This window comes from Lingula anatina, chromosome 9, assembly GCF_051362555.1.
Source record: "Lingula anatina isolate TDL-2025a chromosome 9, LinAna3.0, whole genome shotgun sequence".
Classification (NCBI taxonomy): domain Eukaryota; kingdom Metazoa; phylum Brachiopoda; class Lingulata; order Lingulida; family Lingulidae; genus Lingula; species Lingula anatina.
In genome coordinates, this window is record NC_141775.1 from 19,138,874 (window position 1) to 19,160,194 (window position 21,321).

Below are 21,321 nucleotides of genomic sequence, written 5' to 3' on the forward strand. Positions count from 1 at the left end.
TTCTTATTTTCATCAAACTGTATTAATAATGTTACATTAAAATTGACTATACCTTACAATTTTAATTGATTTTAATTAATGTTAAAACATTCAGTGTTTATCACCCCGTTATGTTTTGAGCTTACCCACTTGTATTCATCAGAGAGGATACATTTTTAAGAAAAAAATTTTTTTTCGCAAATTGCCGTTAAACCTTCAGAAACAGACGAAAGCTTCTAATTTATTTGATAACTGTTTCACAAAGTTAATTGACACTAAACACATTCAAATTTTGTGAATAATTACGATACTTTTTTATGCTAAAAAGTTTTATTTTAACTGCACTGTTTATTGTACAGTCCTCATACCTCTGGGGAAGAAAACATGAGTAGAATAAGAATGTTGACGATATGTCGATGTATGAACAGTCCCTGACAAATGAAATAAATTAGATTGAAAGCAAGTCTATAAAGATTAAGGTCTAGTCTCTCTCTCTCTCTCTCTCTCTCTCTCAAACCCCCCCCCCTTTGAAGAAGGCACATCAGCTGAAAACTCAATCGGGCGCTTGATACCAATTATACTTATTACATGCATTTGCAATCTAATTTATTTATTTTTATACAATATTTATACAATATACTGCGGGATTAATACGATGATTTAGATGAATATGCACGCATTGCAATACATAACAATATGCATTATGCTAAAATCAGTTAGTTCGGCCATAGCTTATTGTATTCTTCGCAGTGGCAGAAAGGGACCATCTAGATGATATTGACAAGGAGCTATTGGAAAAAATTGAGAAAATTGCCCGAGGAGAAGATGTGGAGCCAGAGAAACAGGTCACAATTTGGGATTTTGCAGGACAGGATGTCTACTACACCACGCACCAAACATTCCTCTCAGAGCGGATCATCTACTTGTTGGTATTCCGACTTGACCAGGACCTCGATGATAAAATCCGTGTATACAGGGGAGAGAAGACACTGAAAGGTATTGTTGAGCTTTATGTATATATCTTTACATGTATAAGCTACTCAGGGCCCTCATGTAAATGGCCTGTCAGCTGTGTGTAATTTCTTTATTAAAAGACCCACATTTTTAAATCTCTCTATTGCTCTTAATATATATATATATATATATATATATATATATATATATATATATAACATTGAGTTTTTAGTAGTGTTAATTGTACCACCAGCATTAGCGCTGGCGGTACACATGGTTTTAGTCCCGTCCGGATCGTTCCACCGGCTCCGCCGGCTCCTGCGGCTCCGCCGGACGGCTACCGTTACCACTTCTCCTCCTAGACGGTAAGGACCCCGTACCCATCTCTTGGATTTAGGTCACCTATAATCTCAACTCGTTCCACGTAAAATTTGGGCTTTGTCCGTATTGGGGTCTAGGTGTGGCACTCATTGCAATGCACCCTTGTCTAAAAATGGCAAAATTAAATGCTAATTATCTACCCTACGGATGGAATTATGGGAAAAATTTCTACAGACGGCTTTCCAAAAGTCATATGTGTAGATTTCAAATATGCCCTTGGATTTGACCTTTGACCTTTATTTCAAGGTCAAATGGGCCAAAATTTTCAAAAAAATTAATTTTTTTACGAAAAAAAAATTATTTGCCCTGTTATTCAGACACCACACAGACTTAACCAATAATATTATTGGAAGTTGTTACCCTTCAGGTCATCTTTCATCTCCGTGAATTTGGGGTCAATCGGTGCATTTTCACGGGTGTAGCGGCCATAAGATACCGAAACTGAAAACTGTCTCTAATTTGGGAACCGTTAACGCTAGAGACCCATTCTTTTTTGCATTTTGTAGAGCATGTAAAGCCCAACACTGGAGGTGGTCTCCGTTTTTTTGTATTCCATACGGTTTTCGAGTTACGCTGTATCAAAAAGTACATATTGGTGGTGAAAGCAAAACGTGCAGTACGGTTATGGATAATAAATTTTGAACTCCAAAAAAAAAAAATATATAAGGCTTGGCAAAGCAGACAACATGTGGTCAAAAATGACATTATTTCATCAAATTTGAACTTCTGGAACTTCAGAGCACCTCCCATTTCAAGAATTTTGACCAAAATGACCTTTTCTTTATTTTAATTAATTTTTTTCTGTAGGAAATTTATGGCACATTATGGTAACTCCAAAATTATAACATTTAGTCCCTTATATCTCCAAAACTGGCAGAGATAGGTCCAAAGTTACTATTGAAGTTGAATAGGAAGTCATATACTGGCAATCTTACTGTGACCTTGAAATTGACCTTTGACCTACTTTTCACCATGAATTGAACTTTGCAAATTTTGCTTCCCTTTTATCTCCAAAACTGGCAGAGATAGGTCCATAGTTACTATTGAAGTTGAATAGGAAGTCATATACTGGCAATCTAAATGTGACCTTAAAATTGACCTTTGGCCTACTTTTCACCATGAACTGAACTTTATGAATTTTGCTTCCCTTTTATCTCCAAAACTGGCAGAGATAGGTCCATAGATACTATTGAACTTGAATAGGAAGTCATATACTGGCAATCTAAATGTGACCTTAAAATTGACCTTTGACCTACTTTTCACCATGAACTGAACTCTGCTAATTTCTTTCTCTTTTAACTCCAAACCTGGCAGAGATAGGTCCATAGTTACTATTGAAGTTAAATATGAAGTCATATTCCGGCAATTTACTGTTACCTTGAAATTGACCTTTGACCTTCTTTTCACCATGAACTGAACTTTGCATATTTTGCTTCCCTTTTATCTTCAAAACTGGCAGAGATATGTCCATGGTTACTATTGAACTTGAATAGGAAGTCATATACTGGCAATCTTACTGTGACCTTGAAATTGACATTTGACCTACTTTTCACCATGAACTGAACTTTGCAAATTTTGCTTCCCTTTTTTCTCCAAAACTGGCTGAGATAGGTCCATAATTACTATAGAACTTGAATAGGAAGTCATACACTGGCAATCTAAATGTGACCTTGAAATTGACCTTTGACCTACTTTTCACCATGAACTGAACTTTGCAAATTTTGCTTCCATTTTATCTCCAAAGTTACGCTGTATCAAAAAGTACATTGGTGGTGAAAGCAAAATGTGCAGTACGGTAATGGATAATAAATTTTGAACTCCAGAAAAATAAATCATAAGGCTTGGCAAAGCAGACAACTCATGGTCAAAAATGACATTATATCATCAAATTTGAACATCTCGAACTTCAGAACACCTCCTATTTCAAGAATTTTGACCAAAATGACCTTTTCTTTATTTTAATTAATTATTTCTGTAGGAAATTTATGGCACATTATGGTAACTACAAAATTATAACATTTAGTCCCTTATATCTCCAAAACTGGCAGAGATAGGTCCATAGTTACTATTGAAGTTGAATAGGAAGTCATATACTGGCAATCTTACTGTGACCTTGAAATTGACCTTTGACCTACTTTTCACCATGAACTGAACTTTGCAAATTTTGCTTCCCTTTTATCTCCAAAACTGGCAGAAAGGTCCATAGTTACTATTGAAGTTGAATAGGAAGTCATATACTGGCAATCTTAATGTGACCTTAAAATTGACCTTTGGCCTACTTTTCACCATGAACTGAACTTTGCAAATTTTGCTTCCCTTTTATCTCCAAAACTGGCAGAAAGGTCCATAGTTACTATTGAAGTTGAATAGGAAGTCATATACTGGCAATCTTAATGTGACCTTAAAATTGACCTTTGGCCTACTTTTCACCATGAACTGAACTTTACGAATTTTGCTTCCCTTTTATCTCCAAAACTGGCAGAGATAGGTACTATTAAACTTGAATAGAAGTCATATACTGGCAATTTACTGTGACCTTGAAATTGACCTTTGACCTACCTTATGATGAATTCACTTTGATTGTACCATTTTAAGTTATGTATATTTTTTGCATATTCTGAAAATTCTTGTTGATTGCATTTTTACAGCTTGTCAAGCACAAAACTGGTGGCTGTGTCCCTTACTTTGTGTATGTGGGGGTCTATACGAATGCGCTTGCTCCAGCTGGTGGTACAATATTTGGAGGCGGTATCGCCTCTCTGATCCTCTAGTTTTAAATGGTTCCGATGAGTGTTTTAGATTTTAATATTGTAGTAATTTTAAGGATTTTAGTTATATTATCCATTGTAAGCCGCCCAATAAGAAACATTATTATTATTATTATTATATTAATTGGCGCTATTTTTTAGCAATGCTGAGGAGAAAACACTGATTAATATTCATCTTTGCAATTACCTCAAGGCTTTATATACATTTTTCAGAGTTTATTATGTTTTGGTTAAACTCAATCCATATGCACACTATTGGAAAATTGAGGGAAGAAGACAAAAATGCCATGCCATACGTCTTGATTATTGGAACTCATAAGGACATGTTATGCGCACAGGTGAAAACGCTTTTCTTATCACAATTATTCAATTACTACCATACTTATTCTATGTATAATTTGTATCCCTTCAACCATATCACGATTCCTGACGAGTGACTTAATTATTTAGAAACTTTTCACTATGTGACTATTTGTGGATGGCATGATTTAATGTTGGGGGAAAAGGGTGTTCCTTGCCCCCTGTACTCCATCCTAATTTTATATGTTCATTGCAACATACCCCATTTCTCAACTTGAACAAAGTGGACTATATCATATACACACATACACATACACACACCCCGGTAAATGTTTTCCTTTACACTGACAATTTAACATTATTATATGGTAATGAACAACAACTACAAAAATGTCTTAACTAGTTTTTATTCATAGGGCGACGTTGAAAAGATTTTTGATAAACTCAAGAAGTGTCTCGACGACAGGCAGGTACTCAAGGACCACGTCTACCGATATTTTGCCATAAGCAACTTGGCCGAAGATGATGGGGAGTTCGCTGAAATAAAAAAAGCGATCGAAGATTTGTGCGGTTATAGCAGCAACAGTATTGCTACCGTTCAACATCTTTCAGTGAATTGGATTAAATTGGAAATGAATTTGGCAGAGAAGAGTGAAGAAACCCCCATCATATCTATTGAAAAACTGAGGGAAATGGCAAAAAGGGTAGGACTCCCTGATGAAGAATTACAAGAAAAGTTCATTCCTTACCATCACCGTCAAGGCGACATCCTACACTTCAAAGTTGATGGACTGGAAAATGTCGTCATAATAGATCCACTTTGGTTAGCAGATGTGTTTTCTGCCATCATGACCAATGCCAGCAGTCAACCTGGAGGCAGTCACTTTGATCTCCTGAAAGACGATCTGAAAAGAGGAGTGCTCAATGAGGAGGTATTTGATGAATATCTAAAACAAATCAAAATGGCCGAAAAAAAGACTGAAATCATTCAACTTATGCTGCATTTCGACTTGATGTTAGAAATATCCCAAGCAGTTGAAAACCCTCTGCCCGGGTCTGGAAAGAGAAGATTTGTCGTGCCCAGTATGCTGGTATCCAATAACAGTGTAAATAACGCCTTGTCTGAGACGGATCCACAGAAATATTTGCTTATCGCATTCCCTCACATTCTGTTTCCTACCGGGTTGTTTCATCTTCTGATCATCCGTCTTCTTAGGAAGTATAGAGCTCAGGAATATAAACATAACATTCCAGTTGTTGGGTTTGACCATGCCTCCTTCCGTTTGGGAGACGAACAGTCGGTGCTCCATCTCGCCATTGAAGAAAGGGCCATGAGAATGATGATAACAAACGCTACTGGAAACAAACCAAAACCTGACATATACTCCAATGCACGGGAAACCGTTGAAAAAGAACTGTCAACTCTTCGGGACACGTACTGTCCCAGGATGCAGTTAGGCTTTTGCATTCGGTTAAAAGACAAAGGAAAAGATATTCCAATAAAAGCAGAAGACGTCCAAGAAAACGATGAGATATGTAGATCTGTAGAGGGCACTGAAATGCCAATCGATGTGACACCGTATCGTGTTTGGTTTTCAGGTAAGCATTAAAATTTTAGGTAGTTTTGCTGTGAACAGACATTGTTCCTGAATATAATTAGGGGTAATGTAGTCATTGAAATCGGTGTTAAACTGATGTAAATGCAACTAATCATATTGGGTGATGTACTAAGATTTACATGAAGAGAATTAATATTTCAAATTGTTGCCAATAAACCAAACTTTATATATTTTAAAATAATGTAACTTGATAAATACCCAAAGGTATTTTTTATAATCCCCGAAAATGATATATCAGCATTTTTCCCCTTGGCAAATTTTGCCCATCGCCTTTGTTAGAACAATATAAATATCTCCTACAAAATCATGCAATTTATATTTTAATCATTCCAACAATATGAGTTTTACATGGGCATCAACGTCTGTGTGAGGGTAAGACTGTTGCAATTCTATGTACCGAACATTTTTCATATAAACTGTCCCATATTAGATTTATTACCCAGCCATGCACGTGGCTAGAATTGTTTTAACTTCTAATTTAAAAACAAATGCCCAAGCATATTTGGAAAACATTTAATGACAAAAATAAATACTATGCCCTGGTCGTATTTTGAGAATTTACCTGCGGTGCAGAAGGTAAATGTACAGCAGGTTACCTTTTGCTCACAACACATATCTATTAATAAGTTTCTTCATACTTAAATTACATGTATATTATTAATTGCTAATTATGGTTCATCATGTGCATATTCTTGTAATCCTTCTTATTCTTACAGTGAGTGCACAGGCAGTACAAGCAAGTGATCCAGGTAATTTTGTATTTGGTAGTGCTTAGCTTAGGCTAAGAAGTACAAGCATTATTCTTATTTTTACTTCTATTTTTATCTTTTAACTTACAAATCTTCAATATAAAGAAATAGCGTATTGTTACTAGCATGTACCCCCTGTTCATATGACTACATTTCACTGACTACATATTTCTCCCATAATGCAGTGGTGGTTGCCGTATATTTTACACAAACACACACACACACACTAGTATACTACTCTATCTCTCTTTCCCTATAAAATTCTTGTTCAAAAAGCATTGATCATTATCATATGTTTCTATTAGTAGGTGCGAATGCCCCAGATGTGTCACAGAGGTTTGCAAGGCTGAGTTATCTCGTTGTTGAACTTGGAACAAAAGTCATAAGAACTTTCTTTCTCAAGGATGTTGTTAGGCCTAGCATCACTAATGGTGAGCACATCAGTGATAAAGATGCAGTGCTTCAGTTTTTTGGTAAGCATGACGTGATAAGGGAACTTGAGAAACTCAAGAAAACAAAAGTCATATATGCTTCTCAGTGGAATCTGTTGTACCCTGCCTCTGGTCATACAGATGTGGAAACGTTTGACATTACATTGCTGGTGTTATTGATAAGAAATCTTCACCCAGACAAAGCCAACCTGAAATGGTCAGCGCTCAAAGAAAATACCACTTTACCTTCCTCTCCACAAACAACACAAGGTTTCATCGACCACATCCAACGGCTTAAGAATGTCAGGAACTATATACAGCATTCCGCCACATTTGGGATCCAAGACATGGAGAAATTCTGCACAAATTGGGAAATCGCCTGTGTTTCTGTTCTAGCACTTGGTGCAGATCCAAAGGAAGTGAAAAAGATACAGGAATTCAACTTTAGCAAACAGGAGATAGATACAATAGTGTGCGAAATACGCAGCTCGGCCGAAGATAACAAACGGCATTTCGACAGCAGATTTGACAGGCTTGAATTACTAATATTTTCCTTTGTACGTGATGTTCGCTTTGCCATCTTCTTTGTCGTCCTCATTGCGTTAGCCATAAATTACCAGTGGTGGATTTAGGGGGCGGAGAAGGGGTCAGGGGGATCCTGATTTCTAAAAAAAATCACACTAGTATTCCCCTCTTGAAATTAGAATTTTGACTAGCTGAATTATAGTTCTAAATAGAACTGAATGACACTGTTCTCCCTATAAAGTATCAAATTTCTTCGGGGCCTTTTGTATCTCATGGAACTGAATCAGTTGCCAGTTTTTCATGTTACCCGTAGTGCATTATACAAGAGGGTAAGAGTGATTATGCTATTATGTAACAGTGCATCAAAATTGGCCAAAACATTATTTTGTGCACTTTTTTCTGTAGTCTGAATATTTCACAGTTTAACTTTTGCTGCCTTGTTTCTTGGTGTCTGTATATTTGCAAGCTTTGTATATTTTTTAATTGAAATGTTGAAATATAAGTAAAAGTAAAATGTCTGGATATTAGGTAAGATTTTTGAAAATACTTACCAGATTATACATAATATTGCTTATTGTAAAAACTTCCAAGTCTAAGATTTCATTCTAGAGTTTTATCATGTCTATTAAAAAGTTTTGAAGTGCAAAACTTGTTTGCCAAAAAAGTGAAGGTTATGTCAATGTAGTATTTTTAATAATTATCCATCCATCAACTATTATAGCATCGTTTTGTTTTTGTCGTTTCACATATTGATTGAATCATTTGGGAAGCAACCATGTGCTTCGCGCAGTCATTGCGTAAAAGATGTTATTACATACAATGTGTAACAGTGATTTCAGTATTTTTTATCTACAAATTACAAATTCTGAACATTCCGTGAATGGGACTCTGCACCAAACAGTTTCAAATAGTCACCCCAAGTTTGTAAAAGCTGCACTTGGTTGGGAAATTCAAGAATGAAAAAAAAAGTTCTATTCAAGTTAATCTTTTACTTCATATTGTATCTGAATACTGTATATTTAACATGGACATATCACTAATGAAAGACAGTTTCAAAGGCAGCCAAATGAATGTAATAACTTGCATTAATATATTATCAACAATTTCATTGTAATAAACCTAGGAAAACTGACAACTTTTTTTCATGCTGTCTAAGACCAACCTCTTCCTAGGGCATGGACACAGAGGGCCATGGAATAAATACTACAACAGCATGCTTATAAGCCATTACAATGTTCCAATAGTATTCAGTGAATGTAAGATAAAGTACAAAAAGCAGTAGGGCTCATAATTGTACATTAAATACATCTTCACCCAGAAATGTTACAAAATGCTGGTCATCAAGTACAGCTTCTTCAAGATTGCAGAAAACCTTGTTCTACTGAGTATGATTTGAATTTAACCTTTTTTTTTCATCTTATACTTTTTGCACTTAAACAACAACCGTTATTTTGCCAAATTGGTTATAAATATTGAATATACATTCATCTGGATAAAAATGACTCCTTTATCAAATGTACCATTCCACTGTTCTGCATTCATGTGTGCAATCATTTGACACTGTGACAGTAACTCCACTTTTCAATAACCAGTTCAATTTTTTTCCACCCAGCTGATAAAATAAATTTACATAGAAAAGCATGACAGTATCGACTGTGCAGCAACAAAATAATTACAATTAGAGGCATTTGACTCTACATCAAAATTTTACAGAAAAATTTCCACAGGTAAAGCACTAAAATGTAAAATTATTTTAAATAATTCAAACTTGCATTAAAAAACATTACAATTAAAATTAATACCTCTTTAGGTGTCAGAAACATTCACTGATAAAACATAAAAAACTAAAGATAAAAATACTGATGAACCAGAAGATACCAACTTCTCTCCACAGTCAACAAGAAATGTCAACTCTCACAACAACATACTGGAAATGTCTTCTAAATAATCAGAGTGGTTGCCTAGGCTGAAAAAAATTATCTGCTGTCTCAGTCCTGCAACTGTTTCACACCTTGACTGAAATGTACTCAAATTTGGTACATTTTTTCAAATTATCCCTCAACTGCTAAAGGAATTGGCATTTTCCACATGCTACTTGTTCAGTGAAATAAAAAAAAAGTCATCTCATTGGTAGCTGTGGATCTTCTAAATGGTCTCCACTGGTGTATGTACTGTGGCCTGGAAAGAGAATACCAAAGTCGTCAGCATGGTCATAGAGTGCTCGGCTACTTAATTTGCTTATACTGGTAACATTGAATCTATTTTATCGTAAGAATTGTAACAATGCAAACTTTAAACATAATTACAGTTGTCATTTGCATAAATGGAGATCAGTTGCAATAATTGACCTATTATATCAATTTGACAAGTATCTCAAGCAGTGCAGTGCATGTTGTACTATACTTGACTAACCAAACACACAATTTCCTGTACAAGGATTTGGAGTTACATTACATCTAAATTCTAAAATCTGAGTGACCTGACACCCACCATACAGAATTAAAGATATATTATAAATATTGATTCTTCCTGCTCACTTTCTTACTTATCCCCCCACCCCCCCACCCCCATTGAGAGATAGGAGATACAAATAACTTACAACCATTCTGGATGAGTTCCCCCCCCCCCCCCCCCCCCCCCCCATTGAGAGTTAGGAGATACAAATAGCTTACAACCATTCTGGATGAGTCCCCCCCCCCCCCCCCCATTGAGAGTTAGGAGATACAAATAGCTTACAACCATTCTGGATGAGTCCCCCCCATTAAGAGTTAGGAGATACAAATAACTTACAACCATTCTGGATGTGCCCCCCCCCCCCCCAAGGGCCACACATCCATCCACGGTTTCAGAAAATAACTGATACTTCCTATGCACTTTTTATTTGACATCTACCCCCTCCCCCTTAAGAACTACTTTATTTTCATGATCAACATTCCAGATGACCTCCTCCCCCCTCCCTCCCTACAGGCCTGAAAACAATTACTTACATTCCACTTCAGAGGCTGGTTATCAGCCTTAAGAATACACTGGACATGAGTGAAGATGGTCACTTTCTGGGTGACCTCCCTGCGGTGGTCATCATCTGGGGCCCACACCAGGGTCAGCTCAGGACATTTACGGACCTTCTGGTAGGAGAAACTGATCAGGGGAAGTTTCTGGAAACACGAAGCAATGGTCTTTATCATATAAAAAAGACGTACACAGTTTGCACATCAGCAATGAAACTGTTCAAAGGATGTCATCAAAATTTCCCTGAACTTTTTACATAAATTATGCTACAGAAAGTACAAGTAAAAACTATGAAGAGGACAGCAATATATTATGTATATATATAATATAAAGTGACTGAAAAAGTAAGCGATGGCAAACACTTAATACACAGAGACCAGGGGAAGATCCAGAGATATTTTCTGACAGTCTTCCAAATTATCTTTGGTGATCCATTCTCCATTTTTGATCATATTCTGACAGAAAAAAATCAGATCACCATCAATGTCAACTTGAAAAATTCTGACCATCGACCAGAATACACTTTAATTCCATCTGCCCCTATAGACAAGCATAGATAAAGTACCCCGACCCTCCACTTTCCATACTCACATCACAGTGCACTCTCTTCACCACTACAAGCTTTAGCACCAAAACATCAAAACCCTTGTCCAGGACTCCCATCACCATCCCTTGTCCCTCTAGTGGACCACATTCCTGGAAATAATAAGGTATGACAAAGTCATATATATCCTATAACTTGTTCCTCTAGTGGACCACATTCCTGGAAATAATAAGGTATGACAAAGTCATATATATCCTATAACTTGTTCCTCTAGTGGACCACATTCCTGGAAATAATAAGGTATGACAAAGTCATATAAATCCTATTACTTGTTCTTCTAGTGGACCACATTCCTGGAAGACATAAGGTATGACAAAGTCAGATATATCCTATTACTTGTTCTTCTAGTGGACCACATTCCTGGAAGACATAAGGTATGACAAAGTCATATATATCCTATAACTTGTTCCTCTAGTGGACCACATTCCTGGAAATAATAAGGTAAGACAAAGTCATATATATCCTATAACTTGTTCCTCTAGTGGACCACATTCCTGGAAATAATAAGGTAAGACAAAGTCATATATATCCTATAACTTGTTCCTCTAGTGGACCACATTCCTGGAAGACATAAGGTAAGACAAAGTCAGATATATCCTATAACTTGTTCCTCTAGTGGACCATATTCCTGGAAGACATAAGGTATGACAAAGTCAGATATATCCTATAACTTGTTCCTCTAGTGGACCACATTCCTGGAAATAATAAGGTAAGACAAAGTCAGATATATCCTATAACTTGTTCTTCTAGTGGACCATATTCCTGGAAGACATAAGGTAAGACAAAGTCAGATATATCCTATAACTTGTTCCTCTAGTGGACCATATTCCTGGAAGACATAAGGTAAGACAAAGTCAGATATATCCTATAACTTGTTCCTCTAGTGGACCACATTCTTTAGATATTCTCATCAGATAGATAAGGTGACTTCTGTTTCTAGTGATTTTGAGCAAACCTGCTGAAAATCTACAATGGGACAATCCATGATGCAATATAGATATTCCCCACATTTTATACTAATAGCATTATTTGTGTTGTGATACTCATCTGTACTAAAACAATTTAATGACACGTTTAGATGTGTCCTCAGAGAAGTATCTGCTGCTGTTTACCATCATCAGAGCCAGTGTAGACATTCCAGTACTTGTAAATATTTAGCTGACAATAATGACACATACTTAATTAAGACAATCTAGAAGTTGTAAAGTACTTGTATATATTTAGCTGAAAATAATGACACACATTTAACAAGACAATCTAGTAGTTGTAAAGAACTTGTATATATTTAGCTGAAAATAATGACATATATTAACCAAGACAATCTAGAAGTTGTAAAGAACTTTCAAATATTTAGCTGAAAATAATGTTATATACTTAATTAAGACAATCTAGTAGTGCTATATATATTGTAGCCACTTGCAATACTCACACACAACAACAACAGCTTTGCGTCGTTTTTACTGATTTATTAAACCTTAAACCGTCAACTGAAAAAAAAAAATAATTGAAATAAAATATGAAAATCATCTCATATTCTTGCCCTAGTTCTTTTATATAATGCTATTAAGTCACTTAAATAACATCTTTACTTAACAGTTGCATGTTATCCTATCTTTATCTCCAAAATATAAGTAACTCTTACTGACTTTGGGCTATTCTAGTGTAATGCAAGCGACTGGGTTCTAAATGATTGTGTAGTAAATCTCATCTGGCGCAACTAACACAATGAAAAAATACGCTTTTAAAAATAACATTGATTACGAACATAAAACAAACAATCTTTAACTCGCAACTAGTACAGCTACATTCTCGTTTCTAAACAATACACTACACTTTACTGAACTTTCTTTACTCCAATACTGAAAGGCACAGTGATTGTGTTACATGTACTGTGCATTGTACATCAGACCGGCATTTCTAACGCTACTCAAAGTTGCAGTTTACAATGGAAAACTAATTTTATCTTCTCGCAATTATCTTTAAATGAACTTTCATAACTTAAAATTAATTGCTAACCTTATGGGCCAGATTCCTGTTACAAAAACACTTGTAATTACGGCTGTCTCAGCATTTAATATCAGCCGATCTCATTCCACATGGAATCACATTCTATCCCATCATTATCATAAGCGCGCTAAAAACAATTGTTATTCAACACCGATGCGACAAACAAGTGAGTAGCGCGTCCGAAGTAAAGAAATAAGATTTATCTATAAAACACTGCTCTGGCAGTAACACTCCCCAGCCAAAATCTAATTGATTTTCTATACAAACAAACAAAACTAACTTTCACATGAAACAATGTAACTGGTAAACTGTAACTATTAACTCACTATACAATAGCTTTGGTACTCCCAAATACCATTAGATCTTCACTTATAAGTTCTTGAACATCATGTATCACAAAACCATACTCGAACCTTATTCTATGGGAAACTTACAACTTATCCCCTTCTAACAACAAAACTAGTTTATGGATTGGACGTTCTAATATAGTAGACGTAGAGGAGGGGATGCCTTTGGCAGAAAGATCACGATTCCCCAAATGAATCTTCACTCTGCGAACTAATCCGTCCTCATCTATGCTCGCCTCTGTCACTCTGGCAAGTCGCCAGTCTCCTCTGTATAATCCTTCATCTTTGAGCAAAACAATGTCTCCCACTCCTAGGTTTCTTCGTTTCCCATTCCACTTTGTTCGTTGTTGCTGATTAAGAAGGTATTCCTTCCTCCAGCGACTCCAGAAATTATCCGCTAACACTTGTACTTGGCGCCATCTTTGCCTTGCATACAGGTGCTCAGGTCCAAACTCTCCCAATGGCAATATTACCTTTGGCTTCATTGTCAACAAATGGTTCGCAGTAAGTGATTCTGGACCAAGTGGATCATGTAGGTTCTGTACGGTCAAAGGTCGACAGTTAATAATGGCCATGACTTCATATAGGAAGGTTCTTAAGGTGGTTGTGTCAATACGAGAACCATGTTGCTCCAACATTGCTGCTAGTATACTTCTGATGGTTCTAATGTGTCGCTCCCACACACCTCCCATATGGCTTGAGTGTGGGCTGTTAAACACAAAATCACACTTGTTCTCAATCATAAATTTCTTCAATTCGTCATTTTTGACCTCTTCTAGTGATTTATCTAAAAGCACTCTTGCTCCGATAAAATTTGATCCCTGATCACATCTGATTTGCCGTATGGGACCCCTCAAAGCCATCACACATCTTAAAGCATTTATGAAACTATCTGTCGTCATGTCATCCAGGCATTCGATGTGTACTGCTCTCGACGCCATGCAGGTCACTATCAATCCATATCGCTTAACTTCACGACGACCTTCTTTCACAGGGAAGGGGCCAAAGCAATCAATGCCGCAGTAACTGAATGGGGGTGAAGGTTCTGTTCGATCCCTTGGTAAATCTGACATCCTCTGTTCTTCACTTTTGCCCCTGTTTTTTCTACAGGTTACACATCTGTGTATTGCAGAAGCAACCGTCTTGCCTATACCAATGATATAGTACCCTTGGCAACGTATCTCATTCAGAGTAAAACCTCTTCCCTGGTGGGCTACCTTCTGATGGCAATGACGCACAATTAGGTCTACAATATGTCCTGACTTTGGCAAAATTACAGGGTGTTGTACTTCGTAAGACAGTGAGGATCGTGTCAGACGTCCTCCTACTCGCAGGGTTCCTTCTTCGTCAATATAAGGATCCAGCTTGGAGAGAGGGTTTTTCTTCGGAAGCGATCCATCTTTGATTTGCCTAATTTCGTCTTGGAACCGTTCAGCCTGAAGCAGCTTAAGAATAGTAAGTTCAGCCTTTCGTCGGTCAGCAGACAATGATGAACCCATTTTGAGTAGACGTTTTCTAATGGTTGTCACTGCTGTAATGGCATTGGTCCAGGATGAAAATCTATTGAACTTCTGTGTAAATGTTCCTGCCTTTTCTGTAGTCTCCACTGCATTTACTGTTGCTTTCTTCAACTCTGGATCATTTGGATCAACCTCTGGATTTTCTTCTACCATGCTTAGAACTGGGTTTCTCAGGAATTCTGGGCCTTTAAACCAATTTGATGCCATCAGTTCCTCTGGATACAGCCCTCTAGAAGCATGGTCGGCCGGGTTATCATTGGTTGGCACGTAGTGCCACTGACTAGGGTCAGAAGCGTTTTGAATCGTCTGAATCCTGTTGGCTACGAAGACATGAAATCTTCTTACATTGTTCTTCAAATATCCTAGCACTATCTTGGAGTCTGTCCAGAAATACTCCTTGAGGTTTTCATAGGTTATTTCAGACTTCAGCAGAGTACTCATCTTGGTCGACATTGTGGCTGCTGTAAGCTCTAATCTCGGAATTGTAGTAATCTTGAGTGGCGCGACTCGAGATTTGCCCAACATGATACAGCAGTGGCACTCGTTTTTGTTATTCACTACTCGAAGGTAGGAGCATTGGCCATATCCTCTGGTACTTGCGTCTGAAAAGTGGTGTATCTCTGCTGTGACAATTTTTCCAAAGTCTTGGGGAATATAGCATCTTGATAAATGAATTTCCGCTAGCTTTGGCAATTCACGCAGCCATTTCTCCCATCTTGGTCTGAGTTCTTCTGATATTGGATCATCCCAGCTGGCTTTGGACGCACACATCTCCTGCAGTATCTGTTTGCCTAATAGGATAAATGGTGCTATACAACCCAGGGGATCATAGACAGAGTCAACAGTCGAAAGAATTCCTCTTCTAGTCATCGGTCTTTCATTCAGTGTTAACTGAAAGCTGAGCTGGTCGCTATGGGTATCCCACTGAATTCCCAATACTCTCTCTGTGGCAGGTAAAGGCAAATCAACAGTGGTGCTCTGTGTCCCTCTTTCTGATACGGGAATACTCTCCAAAACTTCTTGGTTGTTGCTAATAAACTTGTGAAGTCTTATATTTGCTTTCTGAAATAGCTGACGTACGCCTTCAATAAGCTGCTTTGCCTCCTCAGCAGAATCAATGCTTAATAACAAGTCGTCTACGTAAAGGCAATTACCAGCTACCCAGCAAACCTTCTCATCAAATTCTTCTCCATGGTCTTCAACCAGTTGTTTCAAAGCAAAGTTAGCACACGCAGGGGAACTGGCAGCTCCAAACAGGTGAACTGTCATCCTAAATAGCTTAGGTGTGCCTTCTAGGTCTCCATCCCACCACAGGAACTGGAAGTAGTTACGATCTCGTGGGTCTACCTTGAACCGATAAAACATTCGTTCTATGTCTCCTACCACGGCTACTGATCCCTCTCTGAATCTCAGGAGACATCCTATCAGACTGTTGGTGAGGTCTGGACCTGAGATGAGGTTCTCATTCAGGTTAATGTTCTTATATCTCGCTGCGCAGTCAAATACTACCCTGAGCTTTCCTTTACGTTTATGGTAAACTCCATGGTGCGGCACGACCCATCTGTGTCCTCCAGCTACATCTTTGTCTGGAACAGGTTCAGCTTCTCCGCTTTCTATCATCGTGTCCATGAACTTCTTATATTCGGCGGCAAATTCTTTGTTTGCAAATTTCTTTCTCAGATGCTCAAGTCTTCTCATGGCCATGGGCATGTTGTCAGGCAACTGTGGGGCATCAGTTCTAAATGGTAGAGGCATGGTATAGAAATTGTCTTGGTCTTGATAGATTGTGTCTTTCATCTTCCTTAAGAACTTCAAGTCATCCTGGGACAAGGACTCTTCTGACTTGTGCTCATCCCTGAAGTCCGCTTCCAGTAACTGAATTATCTCTGGCTCAGTTACTGTCTCTTTAACCTTTGTTCTGTGGACAAAAGTCACTTCTCCTCTATCATCGACTCTCAAATCCTTTTGTATTTCTTTCCTCATCACTCTGTGACTGAGGTGATATTCATCTGTGTCTTCTCGTCCGGTCCTTCCCACGACGCTCCATCCCAGGGGTGTCTGTACTCCATAGGGTTCCTCGTTTGCTCCTACTCTGACACTAAGGGGTACCAATGCACGAGAGCAGTTGTAACCTATAAGTAAACCTGCGTCGCAATTCTGGAGCGGTGCAATTTGGCTCTGTATATTTTGCAGGTGATTCCATCTTCTCGCATCCGATGGTCTAGGTACATGTTTCTTGTTGAATGGTATGTTTTCTCTTGTATAACAGGTTGGTAGTGCTATAGTTTCTGTTAAGTTAAGACCTCTTACAGTCAATCCTGGAACCTTTGAAGTTTTGACTACATAGCTGGAGTTGACTGTTGAAATCCTGATACTTGTAGGTATGCTTTCTGCATTCAGCTTGGCTGCTAACTCGTCGCTAATGAACGTAACATCACTTTGACTATCTAGAAGAGCATATGTCAGGATTTCATTCCCGGAATTTCCTACAGATACATAGACTGGAATTGTCATCGAACTGATAGCTCCCTCTTGGCAAGTACTTGACAATGTTCTTACATGTTGATCTTCTGGGTGTAGGGCTTCGTAGTCCCCATGTAGTATGGCAGGGTGTTTACGACCACATCTACTGCATTGTTCCTTCCTTTTACACTCCTTGGCTAAGTGACCGTTTCTAAGGCAGCTTAGGCAAAGACCTCTTTTCTTTATAAACTCCATTCTTTCTTGTGGCGTTTTTCTTTCGAAGTTTCGGCATTCTCTGATGTCGTGTCCTATTTTCTCACAGAATGTACAGGCATTTTTCGTGACAGGAGGCGTTGGTATAGCTTGATCGCTCGTCTTCGTCATAAGGCTGGTGGAAGTGGGGGTTTTCTTGCTAAATGCAGTTTCAGCTGGTCTCATAACAGGGTTATTTACAATGTCGGATTCCTTTTTTACAAACTCTACAAACCTCTTGAAGCCTGGGAAACCTTGTGATTCTTCGACAATTCGGGCCCATCTTCGTGTGATCCATTCAGGTAGTTTCTGAAGTAACTTCCTATTTTCCCGACAGTCGTCCAGGATCTTCAACTCTCCTACATGACCTGTTGCTGCTAAACACTGCCTGAGAAAATCTGATAGTTTTCTAAGTCCCTTACTGTCTCTACTGTTAATCTTGGGCCACTTTTCTAATTTGTCTCTGAAAGCCTCTGCTATCAAAAATTTATCACCATATCTATCTTCAAGTATCTCAAGGGCTTCAATGTAAGCCTCTTCTGAATCTAAGTAAAACAAATGATCCACTGTCTCTTTAGCTTCTCCTCCGAGGTACCTCTTTAGGTAGTACAGCCTCTCACTGGGTGGGATATTTCTGCTTTCTATTAGAGTCTTGAATGCTAGTCGCCATGTTACATATGCTAGATAATTTCCCTCAAATACAGGTGGCTCTGGAATCGGTAATCTACTCAGGCTCAACTTCTCTAAGGCCCTCACAACATCATGGCTATAGCTGCTGTCTGACTCCTTCTTAGTAGTATCTTCACCTCCCAATGCTTTCCTAAAGATTTCTTCCCTTTTCTTGCTTTCATTCAGTTCTGATTCTAACAAGAGCCGCTTTCTTCTCTGCTCTAAACGTATCTGTTGCTCTTCTATTTCTTGCTGTGCTGTAAGGTACTTCAGCCTTTCCTTCAAAGCAGCCTGTCTAGCTTCTTCTTCTAACTGTCGCTCCTTAAAAGATACGTTTGAGCCGGCTTGACTGACGGAGTCATCTGGATCTAATTCCTCAATTAGTCTTCTTCTCAAATCATCTTTAGGCGATATGTTTCTGAATGTTACTTCTTGGTCAGTTGGTGCCTGAGAAGGAACTGTCCTAGTGCTGGGAGTCTTGGTAATGGTAGCTGCATCCATTTTTAATGTCAAGCAGTGAGCAGGTATTCTTAGAAAGGAGGGAGGGGGCAGGTGGTATGGGCAGCGTAACTTATTTGAATTCAAATAAACTTATCTACACTACACAAGACAAGTAAATTTCAAAATGTAGACAGTTTCTCTATAAGTAATAAGCTAGCTAAAACATTTGAACATCAACAGCAAACATGTAAAATTGCCGAGTATCTCAATCTTAACAAACAAATAAATTAATAATCATATGTATATTTAGATAGCCAATAATATATTCAGCTACTCTGAGATCTACTAGTATTTATAGTTATCTGTGGATATGAAATCAAGTGTCAACATATACTCGAGAAAGTCTCAATTTCAGCTTTATTGCAAGCTGCGGATTGGATCTTAGCTCAATTTCCTTAATTACAGTCCCACCAGTAACTGCTAGTACTTGACTGGGCCGGGTCATCTAAATAATGGCTGTTGACTGGCTCCAGGCATCTCAGATATCTAGAGTTACCACAGGTTGTAAGTAGGTCATAAATTCTGTTTTCTTGGTTCGGTTGTTCGGTACGGGCCGTCTCAGGGCTTTAGTTGCGGACTATTGGTATGGGCTATCTCAAATCCTAGTCGTTGACTGTAGCCACTTGCAATACTCACACACAACAACAACAGCTTTGCGTCGTTTTTACTGATTTATTAAACCTTAAACCGTCAACTGAAAAAAAAAAAAATAATTGAAATAAAATATGAAAATCATCTCATATTCTTGCCCTAGTTCTTTTATATAATGCTATTAAGTCACTTAAATAACATCTTTACTTAACAGTTGCATGTTATCCTATCTTTATCTCCAAAATATAAGTAACTCTTACTGACTTTGGGCTATTCTAGTGTAATGCAAGCGACTGGGTTCTAAATGATTGTGTAGTAAATCTCATCTGGCGCAACTAACACAATGAAAAAATACGCTTTTAAAAATAACATTGATTACGAACATAAAACAAACAATCTTTAACTCGCAACTAGTACAGCTACATTCTCGTTTCTAAACAATACACTACACTTTACTGAACTTTCTTTACTCCAATACTGAAAGGCACAGTGATTGTGTTACATGTACTGTGCATTGTACATCAGACCGGCATTTCTAACGCTACTCAAAGTTGCAGTTTACAATGGAAAACTAATTTTATCTTCTCGCAATTATCTTTAAATGAACTTTCATAACTTAAAATTAATTGCTAACCTTATGGGCCAGATTCCTGTTACAAAAACACTTGTAATTACGGCTGTCTCAGCATTTAATATCAGCCGATCTCATTCCACATGGAATCACATTCTATCCCATCATTATCATAAGCGCGCTAAAAACAATTGTTATTCAACACCGATGCGACAAACAAGTGAGTAGCGCGTCCGAAGTAAAGAAATAAGATTTATCTATAAAACACTGCTCTGGCAGTAACATATATATATATATATATATATATATATATATATATATATATATATATATATATATATATATATATATATATATAATTGAAAACACTAACAATACTTAATTGAGACACTATAGTTCTTGTAAATATTGAATTGAAAATATTCATAATAATTAAGATGCCCTAGCACTTTTATAGAAGTTGCCAATATTGAATCGAAAGTACTAACAATACTTAAATAAGACACTTAAGTAATTGTAAAATACTTGTAAATATTGAATTGAAATTACAGACAATGCTTGATTAAAGATGCATACAAAGTCAATTTTTTGTCACAAAAACCAACCAAATGCCAGCATATAGTTTCAAGTAGTATAACTAAGAGAATTACCAAAAGGCATTGTTTAATTTTACCCGAAAATGATGTTTGAACAGATTTTTCTGCTGGCATTCTAAGCTGTATGTCAATGGGGCAGGAAAGTAGGTCACAAATGTAGGTTAAATTTACAACCATAAATTTAAAGAAAGGAGCAGTCTGAAGGTCTTTTATGGCTGATTGAGTGATCTATTCAGTTTATCCCTTGGCATGTCGAATTTATTTGAGTCATATAAGAATCTAGTAGAAGTGGTTTACATGTGTTACTGGGAATCCATGCTCCACCGATGCTCGGTTCGTATGTACCTTTAAGACAGTGCTCTCGTACATGTACTTGTTAAGTAGTTGTAAAAATTGACTTAAATAGGCCTACTGACAATATGAAATGAAGACAGTCTAATACTTGTAAATATTGAATTGAAAATACTGACAGTACTTAAGTAATT

The 21,321-nt window shown here is 37.4% G+C and overlaps 3 protein-coding genes across 3 annotated transcripts; 1 reads left to right on the plus strand and 2 right to left on the minus strand.

The window, feature by feature from the left end:
- Positions 1 to 518: 518 nt before the first annotated feature.
- LOC147760089 (uncharacterized) lies at positions 519 to 8,431 on the plus strand. The gene is made up of 5 exons (XM_086995348.1): positions 519 to 975; positions 4,296 to 4,420; positions 4,799 to 5,981; positions 6,718 to 6,750; positions 7,056 to 8,431. Exons 2-5 carry the CDS (start codon positions 4,304 to 4,306, stop codon positions 7,811 to 7,813), a joined length of 2,091 nt encoding a protein of 696 aa, XP_086851474.1. The 5' UTR covers positions 519 to 975; positions 4,296 to 4,303; the 3' UTR covers positions 7,814 to 8,431.
- Positions 8,432 to 8,970: 539 nt separating this feature from the next.
- LOC147760090 (DIS3-like exonuclease 2) lies at positions 8,971 to 11,410 on the minus strand. Its single transcript, XM_086995374.1, has 3 exons — positions 11,307 to 11,410; positions 10,694 to 10,861; positions 8,971 to 9,884 (listed from the first exon to the last, which is right to left on the minus strand). Exons 1-3 carry the CDS (start codon positions 11,382 to 11,384, stop codon positions 9,852 to 9,854), a joined length of 279 nt encoding a protein of 92 aa, XP_086851500.1. The 5' UTR covers positions 11,385 to 11,410; the 3' UTR covers positions 8,971 to 9,851.
- Positions 11,411 to 13,756: 2,346 nt separating this feature from the next.
- LOC147760091 (uncharacterized) lies at positions 13,757 to 20,528 on the minus strand. The gene is made up of 2 exons (XM_086996326.1): positions 19,930 to 20,528; positions 13,757 to 19,772 (listed from the first exon to the last, which is right to left on the minus strand). Exon 2 carries the CDS (start codon positions 19,076 to 19,078, stop codon positions 13,757 to 13,759), a length of 5,322 nt encoding a protein of 1,773 aa, XP_086852452.1. The 5' UTR covers positions 19,079 to 19,772; positions 19,930 to 20,528.
- Positions 20,529 to 21,321: the final 793 nt, after the last annotated feature.